The 12824-nt window shown below is 38.7% G+C and overlaps 2 protein-coding genes across 2 annotated transcripts in view; one reads left to right on the forward strand and one right to left on the reverse strand.

The window, feature by feature from the left end:
- The window catches only part of LOC128013737 (Golgi apparatus protein 1-like), a 29219-nt gene extending 25679 nt beyond the window's left edge, over positions 1 to 3540 (forward strand). The window contains exons 26-27 of the mRNA XM_052596927.1: positions 1402 to 1565; positions 3208 to 3540. Coding sequence (XP_052452887.1) covers positions 1402 to 1565; positions 3208 to 3274 — 231 coding nt within the window. The 3' untranslated portion in view covers positions 3275 to 3540. The remainder of the gene's footprint in view (positions 1 to 1401; positions 1566 to 3207) is intronic.
- A 1451-nt stretch (positions 3541 to 4991) lies between these two features.
- On the reverse strand, positions 4992 to 11801 carry si:dkey-234i14.3 (fibulin-7-like). The gene is made up of 7 exons (XM_052596971.1): positions 11620 to 11801; positions 10404 to 10581; positions 9151 to 9324; positions 8191 to 8355; positions 7737 to 7874; positions 6937 to 7072; positions 4992 to 5717 (listed from the first exon to the last, which is right to left on the reverse strand). The coding sequence occupies exons 1-7, from the start codon at positions 11674 to 11676 to the stop codon at positions 5357 to 5359; spliced, it is 1209 nt and encodes a 402-aa protein (XP_052452931.1). The 5' UTR covers positions 11677 to 11801; the 3' UTR covers positions 4992 to 5356.
- Positions 11802 to 12824: the final 1023 nt, after the last annotated feature.

The raw sequence follows: 12824 nt of genomic DNA on the forward strand, positions 1-12824 counted from the left end.
AGCAGTATAAGGTCAGTGCTGCGGATGCGCCGGCGAGTCTCGTGAAAACCAACATTTGTTTACAGGAGCAAAAGAATCTACATTTCCTTACTTTAGCAAAGGGAAACCAGTGTCCTCTTGGCTTATATCGAAATCCTCTCACATTGTTCTTTACAAGTCCTCGTTTTGAACTTCTAATTAGTGACTGTGGTTTTGTTTTGATCTCTCCACTGCATTTCCGCTTTCATCACTTCTGAGAGGCGCATGCGCAAACATGTGACAGACATGTTACTCGTGTTACCATACTGTGATCAATCACAGCGCGATGAGACAAAACCAATAAAACCCATTATAAACGAGGCATTTGTTGCATCAGGTGGGGACATAATTACTGATTACAATGACTTGTACAGTCTTTTTATGTGTTGTGTTGTGTATCGCGATGGGTAAACATAAAACCATGTCTGCATTTTGATTGGAGAAGCAACAAACAACAAACTGTGCAACTCACATTTGAATCATCAGTGTCAAATTCTTTAAATATGAAAACGGACTTACAGACTTTGAGTCAGAAGTGCCAGACTGTCCTTAAAAAGTTGGAATTGCCCCACTTTATGGAAACAGACACTGCCATTGTAGGCTACTCTCTCAGGAAACCGTCCTTGTCCTCCATAAAATGCGCTGAACACTTCTGAATATTTTGGTTGAACTGTTCTGGAGCAGTGTTGTAATACAACTTTAATCACCAATTTCTAGTTGCGTTCTCTTTTGGAAAGCAAAACAAAGTTGTTTCGCTTTCACAATGAAACACAGCGTATCCACAACATGGCAGCAACAACTACTGCGAGAATCAAAGTAACATATTTAATGGGTGAGCATTTGGGCGGCATTATGCAAATCTTCCCATGCATGAACAGGGTGTGTAGAGGTATGCATTGACTGAAAGGGAAGGCAGAATATCGTAGCCTTGCACACAGAGTCTAAAATTTTCGTATGCATTTTTTTAATATATATATATATATATATTTATATATTCATCCTCCTTTCCTATCAAAATGCTTGGTACAGATGTGAAAAAAAATGCAGAAAATGAACCAGATCCAATTTTTTTTTATGACGGATGAAAGTTTCAGTGGCAGTGTGTAAACTTTGACACAACGTGGTCCTATTTATCACAATTTCGGATGAGGATTTCAGACTCCATGTGCAAAGCCTGTTAGACTGAGGGATGTGATTGGATGCTTCTGGGATGTGAAGGGACTTTCAACCAGCATAACAAATAAAATAAAAATTTCCAACCAAACCACACACCTGCCTTTTAATTAGATTTAGTAATGCAGTTTGAAAGGAACATTGAATGCGAGTTGCTGGTGATGAAGTTTTCATGAGCACAAGTTCACACGGTTTCTCTGTTGTCAATAGGTGGCTCCAACAGAAGGGTTCTCGAACCTGGCCGAGCAGGTTTTAACGTCACCTTCCAAGAGCTTCATCCTGAGCATGTTGGCGACGTGCGTGATCCTGCTGTTCCTCATGGGTCTGCTGTGCGGCCACATCACCAAGAGTGTGACGGAGGATGTGAAGGACAGGTAGGGAGGAGGTACAGGGCAGGGGAGGTGCCATTCAGCTCCCCCTGCCGGGCCCAAAAGCCCATCGCGCCATTCTCCGTCCTGGCCGGGGAAGGACACTGGGGTTGGAACAAAAACTTGATGGGTGCTTAGACTCATGCTGTGTGTGCATTTTCGTGGTACCACCGATGGCCACATTTGGACCCAATTTTAATTGCTATGCACTCCTCTTTTTTTTTTTCTCTTTTTTTTCTGACTTTGCTTGTTCTACATCGTCACCTGCTTCTCTGAGTAAACCTGCCTGCATCCTTTCTGCTTTCAAATGCCGACATCCCGGCGCGACAGACGGACACCGATCGGCTTTCTTCAACTAATACCACAAAGACTTGGTTCTGCTTTCCAGCTCAATGTTTTTATTTATTGCTGATGTTTTAATTACAGGAGGCTTGACTTTTGATTTCCTGAAGATGTGCATGTTGACAAGGATTGAATGAATGAGTGTGTGTCTGAGCATTTTTGCCCATCCGAGTGAGTGAATTTGTTTTGTCTGCTGGTTTTTTTATTTCACTGGGAACGTTCTTTTCACCCATCTTTCTTTGCAGCAAGGGTTGGCTTTTCTGTCATTTGGTCGGGTGATTTTAAGGGAAGGGGTTCTACATTATGAAGGTTTCACACGTCACCGCCCTATGCGTTTGAATTGGTCTGAACTGAGCCACATGGTTTAGAAAATGGACAGTGAGGATCTAATTATCGCCAGTCTAAGCGCGACTTGATTCTGGACTTCAAGTCTGTATTGATTCACTGGTCGCATTAAGACGTCAAGCTGTTTACACGTTATTGATGCAGTTTCCGACGGCTGTGGTTTGGTCACGTCCCATCTGAGCTTTGAATGAGTCGTTTGATTGGTGCTTTCATAGTGCCATATTAACAAACCAATCTGTTATTATATTCAGAGTCATATGTGAACCGAATTCATGTTTTTGACGATTTACCCAAATGGTAGATGTCATTTAATTACACCGTTATCACAGGGTTTCCAGACATATGGACCGTTTAAGGTTATCGGTTTTAATTTAATTATCGGATTTAAACCGATTAATTAACACTCTGTGTTTCGTACATATTTATGAAATAAGCTTCCTTCACAGACGGTCAATCTCTTTTAAAACATTGTAAGTTCAGTGCCGTCCATAATCGCTACAGATTCCAACTGTTTGCTTTTGCAGCCCTTTATTTTTGGGTTTCGCTTCGAGTCGTGACGCATTAAAAAGCATTAAGAGTTTTTCTCATCGACTCAAGTTATTTTCGACTAAGCTGCTATTTGACTTTAATTCATGAAACCACACTAAATTTTCACTCTCTTAAGTGACAGAATACTATTAAAAGCGTAATAGAGCTGTAATGTTACAGTCCCTGTGCATCTCTGCCTTTCAAATTAATTTGGCTTTTGTATTATTGTTATATTTGTATGCTTTTGTAAAAAATGACATTAAAGTGGACTTTGGTTCTAGTTAATTTGTGCAACCAACTGTGCTTTAATAATCTAAATTCATGTCATAATTCTGTTGGAAACCATTGGTAGTGTATATACCGGTGTCATTTTAATAGAGGATTGTGGGTAACAAACACTGCCTTAACTTTGCCATTTTTCTTTTCTCTGCAGAAAACCTGGTCACCCATGGGTTATACCCTTCAGCAAGGACCGGAAAGGATACATTCAACTTGAATAACAAGAATCGACACTGTTATTCAGATCAGATCACATGCTTGGGCTTGGGCATTATTTTTCTGCGTGTGTCTGTGAATCTGAACAATCCAATCAAATATGGTTAATAAATATATGTGGCCAATCAAATAAACGGTTATTATTTTTGTTTCATTGCCATGGGAAGATAAAATAGTCAAAACACCCTGTTTGTTTGGCTTGGCAAGATAAAGAAATGTATAATAATTTTGATTACTATTGATTAATTTTCATTCTATCTGTTAGTTACTTGGTAAAAAAATATATATATAAAATAATAACAATAAAAATAATAATAATAATTTTGATTGGCTTGGCTAGATACTCAAGAAAAATCTAATTAGTGTCTGAACAAGCCAATCAAAATTGTTTCATTTTTGTCTTGTTTGTTTTTTGATTATCTGACCGGACCATTATGAATGTTTTATATTAACTGCAAGTATTTTGTATGAATTCTGGAATCAGATTGCGGTGTTAAGGCTGTGGTGTTTTATTTCTGAATGAATTGAACAAGCACTGGAAACCTCCCTACATGTGTGCCATCTGCTCACATCCACTGCTTCCTGTCTGTCAAACTGATAAATGACACAAAAATGATCAGATGATGAACTGTTTTTGTATTTACTTTCTGTGCACAACTTTAATATGAAAATATTTTTTTCCTTGAATCTGATTAAATCGTGTACTAAACAGATATAACACAATAACTGCACTTTTCTTTTGTAATTGCTCATGTCTGGTTCTGTGCGAGTTCAATTGGACCGTTGTTGATTAAATTGATCTGATGGGTTGTATTTGCTGTATTTTGTTGTTTAATTCTTGGGGTTTGGAAATCTTTGCCGTCTGTGTGCGAGTGTCTTTATTATGAGCCTCCTCACACAAGTAAAGGTCAAGAGTGTAGAGCGGTTTGGATCGTCTCATGTGGGCAGAATGACACTGGGGTGCCACATTCCCTTTGTGAGTTTCTGCACCGTTATCTTGTACGACTAACATTTCTCTTTTCCGTTTGTACTTCAGTGGAGCCACATCTGCCCTTGTTGCAGGGTTGCCAGGTTTTCACAACTAAAACCGCACATATGATACTGAAAACTAGCCCAATAGCATTTCGAGGGGGTCACCTCGTTAAAAAAAAATTGCATTCTAGGGGGTAAAATAAAAAGAAATAATTTGTGAGGTTCGCCTGGTAAAATTTGCATTGTTGGGACACAATATTACGCTATTGTGGTCGCTTCAACCCGCAGACATGAAAAACATCCAGCGGCAACAGTGTTAAAATGAGCCCAATTCCACTGGAAAATGGACTTGGCAGCTTTGTGTTGTGAGATTATATAGAAAGAATACTAATGCTTCTTGAGGTATTCATCGTTCTTTCAGTATGGCTTTCAGAACTTTTTCTCCCAGCAGTGCATTTGTTGCAGACGTAAACAATCAATGCTTTTGTGGAAATTTCGTACTCGCTGACTGAATTTACAGTTCCAGAACAGAAATCAATAACCATTCAACTTTCAAGAAGTCAGTGCTCCATCAGAAAGATTGTGAAACTGATATTTCAAGGAAAAATTCACTTGCATACAGCAGTTTTAATAATTCTTTTAAAGAACTTTTTGAAAAAAAAAAAATACACATTTAAAGTATAAAGAATTGTATTACCTTTTACTTGATAATTACACCACATGACATTTTGGAAGTCATTAAATTTTAATATTTTCCTGAAAATGGGCTTCATTTAAAAAAGCTGACACATTTCAAACTACATTTTAAAAGATTTTCTTTCTTTCTTTGTCTTTGACAATCCTTATTTGTCCCAGAATGTCTTTTAAATGAGAATTACCTGTCATACTGTTAATAACTACAACACGTTTAAACACTTTAGCCTGAAAGGAAAAAAAAAATAATGGTTTTTCCTCATTCTGAGGAACCTTACATGAAAAAGTTGTCTTTTGTCCGCATAAATTGGCACCTCAGAAATCGTATAATTGCGCCCCTATCTCTCCTCCACAGGCCCTTTTCCCAATATCTCGCCTGTAAATGATTTTCCATTATCAGTCCATCGTCTGTCTTCTGCTTCTCAGAAGTTATACGGTGACACAAAGAGAGTGACTTTGGTGATGTATCTCCCGAGCAGCACCCTTCTTTCCATCTCGCTCATTTCTATCTCGACCTCTAGAGCGTCGGGACCCTGAAGAGAGTTCACCAGCACCAGCTCCCCCGTCAGTCGGTCCGAGCGCTGGACGCTGAAGTGCTGGACTCCCCGGGTCCCCAGCAGGCCGAAGCGCAGCGTGTCGCCCAGGATGCGAGCCGCAGACAACCGGAAGAGGACGGTGGGTGTGGACATATTGGACACCACGGACATGATGTGGAAGTTAATGAAGACCGGGGCCTGGAAACATGCTTTGTCTCCTTGGATGCAAGGGTTACGGTCGCATCGCCTGGGTGGAAGAGAAACCAGAGAGAGACACTGGAATGCCAGACCAAACATTAACCTGAAATTATGTCTTGGAAGAGCAGTAAATCAGAAATTTGGTTTTGGAGTCAATTATACCTCTATATAAAGGAAAAGCCCCTTGTTGTAGACTAGAAACATGATCTACGCAGTCAACCGAATGTTTGGGCGACACATTTTAAGTGCATATTCTAATTGTACATACTCAAGCAAAACATGTATGTGCATCATTAGTGTGTGACGCAACTCTAAGTTTAAAAGTGTACAAAGACATTTTATAAGTGATAACTTATGAAAAGAAATCGTACTGAAAAAGACTAAAACTTTCTAGCGTGCATATGTCAAGCGCTGGTGTTTGGACACACATTAAATGGAGTCAAATGGGGCTATTCACCCAAAATGCATTTTTGCTTTGAAAAATGTGAGACATTCCAGGTCTGGAGATTTATTTATTTTTTACGTTGAACTTTTAACTTAAGTGCGCCTAATTTTTAGGACAGCGTATCATTCATGATACAGTGAAAAACATGCTTGTGCAATGGCCAAAGATGTCCGTCTAACACGTTTACATAGAAAAACAATGAAAAGAAATGTGTAAAAATATGTGCTGTGTATTCGACTGTATTCATACGTTAAGCTTTTTGCGTCAACTTAAGTATATTTTAGGCTTTAGCATGTTTTGGAGCTACTATTGCATTAACGCATCAGTATTTTTATGCTAATGTTCACAATAGTGACTCTTGTGACAATGCTAAGAAGGCAACATAGCCACGTTGTGTCTTAAACAAGTATAACCATTTTAATTACGACTTAATTTCACAAGGTATTGTTTCGAAATCTGTCAGAATGCGAATTAAATTGGGCTAGCTGAAATAAACTGATATTTTATGCTAATGTACATGATAGCAACCCCTACGATAGTGACTGGTGTTAATAATGCTTTGTTGCGTTATAAACATGTTTATAAATGCAAACACTTTTAGCTACACCAGTGTTGCGAAATCTGTCATTGTGCTAGCAGAACTAAAAGAGTTTATCTTCACATGTAGATTGTTTCTGTCTTTATGGTAGCCTTCAAATCAATTGGCAGAAAACATTTTTTTTTTACCCATGATTAAGGAGTTTACCTGCTGCACTTGAAATTTTCTGAGATGGACATTAATGCAAGTGATTAAGAGCAGATGTGGTGCAGTGGCGTGACTCACAGCGCTGAGGTTTTGACGTAGTTGGCGTTACCGATGCGAGGGCAGTCCACATCCACACAGCGATGACCTCCGAATGTATTCACGCACACCTGCTCACTACTGCAGTTATGGGTCGCCCTCGCACACTCGTCAATGTCTACAGAAAGCACACGTTAAGAACATTAATTTGACGTGTTTTTCAAAATCAAATGTTATTTAGGTTAATCACTTTTAAGGCTGTGACGCACCAAAACAACGTCAAAGATGTCACCGACATCCCAGCTCAGTCGTCCCGGGGTCTGACTAACGATGACCGTGCAGAACACACCACACAAAACTGAGCTGACAGATGTTGAGTGACAAAACGTTGATTTGGTGTGCCAAGGCCTTGTATATCCACTTTAATTTGCGCAAATTGTAAGTTATTTTGGTTCATATGTTGTAGAGTCTAATTTTTCTAAATCCTATTGAACCAGCTACCAAACCAGCATTTTAAAGCATCATAGGCACCCACTTTTCACTTTTTTTTGTGTGTGTGTGTGTGTGAGTGAATGGGTGCAGTTTTTCATAGGAAATCTCTACATTTGCTAAATGCTGCTGCATGGAAAATTGTATTTTTCGCCTACTGTGGTGGTCAACTATTTTGAAGAGCGTTCCTCATTATCCAATCAGTAAAGAGGAAGGTTGATGTTGCCCTAAAAGGCAGGTGCCTGTGGAAGCTGACAGGAAAGATTTACAACCGATCTTCTGTTGTTTGTTTGAGATGATTCTACAGAGCTCGGACAGACGAGCAGGTGATAAAGGTTTGATAATGAACGGACCGTGGCAGCTCCTGCTATCACGACCCAGGCTGTAACCGGCGGGACACTCGCAGTGGAAACTTCCAGCCGTATTCACACAGGTGTGCAGACACAGACGGCCAGGACGAGTTAGACGGAAGAGCTCGCATTCGTCAATGTCTGAAACACACACACACACACACACACATAATGCTCAATCACATTTGGGTCGTTCTACAACTACAGTGGCATTTGCATTGGAAATCTGTTCAAAAATGAAACTCATTAATCATGCATCAAACCTACCATGCTATATTCATTAATTTCTGTTCGGTCTCATTTCATACATGATCACACTTAATAATTTAGCATTTTAAAAAATACATTTAATTGACCATTGGCTGACATTCTCTTTTGTCATTGGTGTGTGAGTGAGTGTGTGTGTGTGCGTGTGTGTGTGTGTGCGTGAGTGTGTGTGTGTGTGTGTGTGTGTCACCTGTGCACAGTGTGCTGTTGTGGCTGGAGATGCTGTAGCCCTGCTCACAGGTGCAGTGGGTGGAGTCCAGAAACTCAATGCAGCGGGACGCTCTCACATGGGTGGAGACGGAGGCAGCAGGATGAGACGGTGAGGATGCATCATTGTTTACAGTAGTGTCCACAACTGAGAGGACAGGAAACAGTACAAGCTTATCCAATGACCTTCGACCCTTTAGACTTTAGTCAGTGAAGAATAAAACACAACTAAAGCACAGTTGTCACCGTTTACACACAGCGATTCAAAATTGTTCACACTTGTTTCTAATGATGTGATCACATTTTTCATTTTTTACTAAACTTTTTTAAGGTTCTGAGAAAATGAGCGATGGTTTCAAGAAGCCATCTCCAGCTTAAACACCTAACACATGAATCATAACCGGCTTTTCATTCTGAAATTCATTCTACATCTTTAATTATTGCTTTTAATTATCTATACAGTTCTACATAGAGTAGAGTTCTGATTCTGAAATGAGTTTTAGCAATTCATAAAAACTGTGATATGAATGCAGCTCGTTTTATCAATGATTTGAATATAAGATGGTTTAGCTTATATTTCTTGATGAGTAAATTATTAGAAATGACAATGAATTCAAAATGTTTATATATATATATATATATATACAACAGTTTACATACTAAATTATATTATGAACTATTTACACACAAATTTGTTGACGAGGTATAAATTGCTACATAGAGAATGTGAAATTAACTTTGGGTTTTGCTCATTTAATAATAAATATATAAAAGAATAGCCATGTTTTGTGCCATATTAAATATGTCTACTGTCACTGAAGTCTAAACATATGTCAAACTCACAAACTAAACAATGATTTCAGAGTCTAGTGCAGGTCAGATAGGTCAAAGTTTCTCCTGTCACAGATAATAAAGGTTTAAAAGGATGATATCAGCCTCATACACTTGCAGGACGGTTGAGCTCCGCTCCAGTTCTGGGAGTCCAGACAGACTCTGGTCTCTGGCCCCGTCAGCTGAAACCCAGAGCTGCACAGGAAGTGGACCTCGTGACCGAACTTAAACACAGTCCCGAGGATCCGCCCATTAGCCAGCGCTTCAGGTGGAGGACAGTCTGACACTGGGAAAAGAAACAGGCAGGGAATAGAGGACTCACAATAATGTACGGCATTGTGTTTTTTGAACATTAAAGCATGTTAGCATTTTCTGTTATGCTCAAATACACAAAATAATGATCTTTAAAAAAAAGCATCATATGACCCCTTTAAAACTGACATATATTTAAAGATTAATTTATATCCTCATTATACCATGGTTTTCAGGTATAGCTCACCCAAAAATGAAAATGGACTCTACCTGAGGCCATCAAAGGTGTAGATATTTCTTCATCCGATTTGAAGAAATGTAGCATTTCCTCACTTGCTCAGCAATGGATGCTCTGCAGTGAATGGGTGCCGTGAATGAGAGTCCAAACATCTGATAAAAACAACACAATAATCCACAAGTAACCCACACCACTCCAGTCCATCAGTTAATGTCTTGTGTTTGTGATGAGAAAAATTCATTATAATGACATTTTTAATTTCAAACCGTTGCTTACAGCGAAAATATGAGTCCTCAATTTATAATATTGTTTCCTCCGTTAGAAAACGTCATCTGGACTGAATCAGGGGAGAAATAAGCACAGATCAAGAACGGTTAAAAGCCTTTAAACTAATATGTGGGTGAACTTTGACATGTGAAGACAACAGGAGATGGACTTTTTTCGCTGGAGGAAGCATTATTTTGAATTATGGAGTCATATTTGTGCCAAAAGCAACAGTTTAACATTAAAACACTCAAATGATGGATTTGTTTCCTACAAACACATAGCTTTTGGCTTTTCAAGTCATTTAACTGATGGACTGGAGTGGTGTGGATTACTTGTGGATTATTGTGATGATTTTATCAGCTGTTTGGACGTTCATTCTGACGGCACCCATTCACTGCAGAGCATCCATTGATGAACATCCAAGTGATGGAATGCTACATTTCTCCAAATCTGATGAAGAAACTAACTCATGGGCATCTTGGAGTACATTTTAAACAAATCTTCATTTTGGGATGAACTGTTCCTTTAAGGTGAGTGTGAATGGCCGCGGTGCACTTCATTGTCTTGCTCTTGTCAGTATAAACTGGTTGCTCGTGGGTGTCACAGACTGTGCTGACCTGTGCCCTTGTCTGTGTTGGGCTTGCTGTGTTTTACTGTGCTGTTCTGTAAAAGGCTGAGCTTCTTGCGCAGGCTCCGTAGACTCTGAAGGAAGGACGTCTCATGGACAGAGAGGAGCTTTTGGACCTGATGAAGAGCATTCAGCACTTCCTCTCCACTCGGACAGTCCTGAGCAGTTACAACACATGCATACATTCCTATGACCACTCATGAGAACAAATAAATCACTACCTTTTATTTTATTAACATTATTACCTGTAGAACTTTTTATCAGACACTTTATACTGTAAGACAAAATATTATCAGATAAATAATGATTTAAAATGTGATAAGTAAAATTAAATACATGCTTTTTTAAGCTGAAATTCTAATTGTTTTCATGAAGGTGCATTTTACAGAAGAATCCACTCTATTGTCCAGTCTTACAAACAAAGTTCAAAGCTATTTTAGAGCTAAACTGCTCTGTCATTTGGACCGTCCACTGCAAATCTGGTCTCGTCTTGGACTAGATCTACTCTGTGTTTTGGAGACGGGGCCATATAAGAGCCTGGTGTTAAAACCAAAGGCAAACACCACAGCGGTTTCTCAGCGTGAAAAACTCTTTCATATTTGCAGACTGAGCTGGAACAGGTTTTTTTGCGAATGTGAAGCATGTTTATGAAGAGAGCTCACCAGAGCATTCGTTTAATTACTAAAAACATTATTATATCAGCACAATACTGATTTTACCACACACACGTTTAATTTAAAAGACTGAAATAAAACATTATTTTATGAAAGTAAATGTATTATTTTAGAATAAAATGTTTAATTATTCAGCAATAGACCTTGAAGAACCAGAATAAAATGTTTAATTATTTCATTTAAAATTCTAATGAAATAAATAAATAAATAAATAACAGGCCTATTTATAATAATAACATTTTTAAATAATATTAGATTATTGCTAAAAAAAAAAAAAATGTTTTACATAGACCATGGGGCACCTGTACAATATAATACAATACAATACAATATTACATCATAAAATATAATATAATATGAAACTATTTATGAATACATATTGCTTTGATAAAGGCCCAATAACAAAAAAAATAAATAAAAAATTAAATTAAATTATCAACACAACAAATACAAATCCTTTGTAAAAGTCCCAAAAATAAAGTTTCTCTTCATGTTGATGTATACTGTTTCAAAGTAACTTACTTGCCCCTGAGATGTGAAGAGTTGGCTTGTAAAAACGAGCATGAAAAAAACCTTCATCTTTATAATTACAGAACACAAGTCCTCAGAATCCTCACTGAATGCAGAACACTTGAGCTCAGTGTTGTTATTCCAGTTTGGTTATGTTCAACTCACTCAAAAGGTGCATTGAGCTGTTCTTCGCTCGTTTTGAGCTGTTTTCATCCCGCCCTTCATCTCGCGCGCTCCAGCCACTTCTGCGCGCGCACGTGACTCCGAGACAACCACAAAGAAATATAAAGGTATTGCAAAAATACACATACCAATATTTATACTCTATATTATTACGATAAAAAAAAAAAAAAAAAAAATAAATGGAACGCCATACCTTAGCTACTCTACCAAATATATATTTGAAGAAGTCGGACATATCAAACTAACCAAACATTTCCACTATAGAAAACAGCTTTAAAATTGTTACACAGCAGAACTGTCCCGAAGGCTATATTTTACACATTATATAGCCTACATCCACGATGAAATAACAGCTATATAGTTTCCCAAGCAGTATTTATCTCTGAGGACAAGTCACAAGGCTACTGCATAAAAAAAGTTGGACTTTATGTAAGTTTTTATCTTGCTTCGTTTATTGAAATGCTTGCAGTAATAGATTCAATTATTGCTATCAAATCAGTCAAACTCGATATGTTTTAATAGAAGCCATCCGTTCATTAATCATCCCCTCAGGAGTCACAGCTGTCTCAGACGAGGGCTTCTCTTCTCAAACCCAAACCCAAACCCAGAGCAGCTGTCCCTCACCAGCGCTTCACGCGCGTGACGCGGGTCTCGACTGGAGCAAAGCTAGAGTTAGCTCTGCATCTGTCATCCTCTCACATTAGCGAGGGGAAGCTCAGGCTCCCCGAATATCGAGAAGAGAGCCAGTCAGCTGTGTCATGTTACAACGGAACCGGACAGTTTTATATGAAGTTATCGTTTCGTTGGTTTTGTTAATAAGGTGCGCCTGGAGGAACCGTGGCGCGCGCGGATGAAAGAACACAGGGACTGAATGCTGAGACAGTGATGTATGGGCTCCCAGATGAATGTTGCCTTACAACTTTCATTTTTCCATCACATTCTCTTCTACAGGAAATGGATCACTCCAGAAGCACATTTAAACCCCCTTTGAATTTGATGTGCGCGCAGATGGTACGACCCCCAGTGTAGAAAAA

This window comes from Carassius gibelio, chromosome B25 (assembly GCF_023724105.1).
Source record: "Carassius gibelio isolate Cgi1373 ecotype wild population from Czech Republic chromosome B25, carGib1.2-hapl.c, whole genome shotgun sequence".
In the NCBI taxonomy this organism is placed as follows: domain Eukaryota; kingdom Metazoa; phylum Chordata; class Actinopteri; order Cypriniformes; family Cyprinidae; genus Carassius; species Carassius gibelio.

Bases quoted from the DNA above. Each gene is read 5' to 3' on its own strand.
- si:dkey-234i14.3 (XM_052596971.1), bottom strand. From the start codon at position 11,676: ATGAAGGTTTTTTTCATGCTCGTTTTTACAAGCCAACTCTTCACATCT. The intron at 7,875-8,190 runs GTGACACACACA...TGTGTGTTTCAG, and splicing joins CAACAGCACACTGTGCACAG to ACATTGACGAATGCGAGCTC. The intron at 7,073-7,736 runs GTCCGTTCATTA...TGCTTTCTGTAG, and splicing joins TGATAGCAGGAGCTGCCACG to ACATTGACGAGTGTGCGAGG.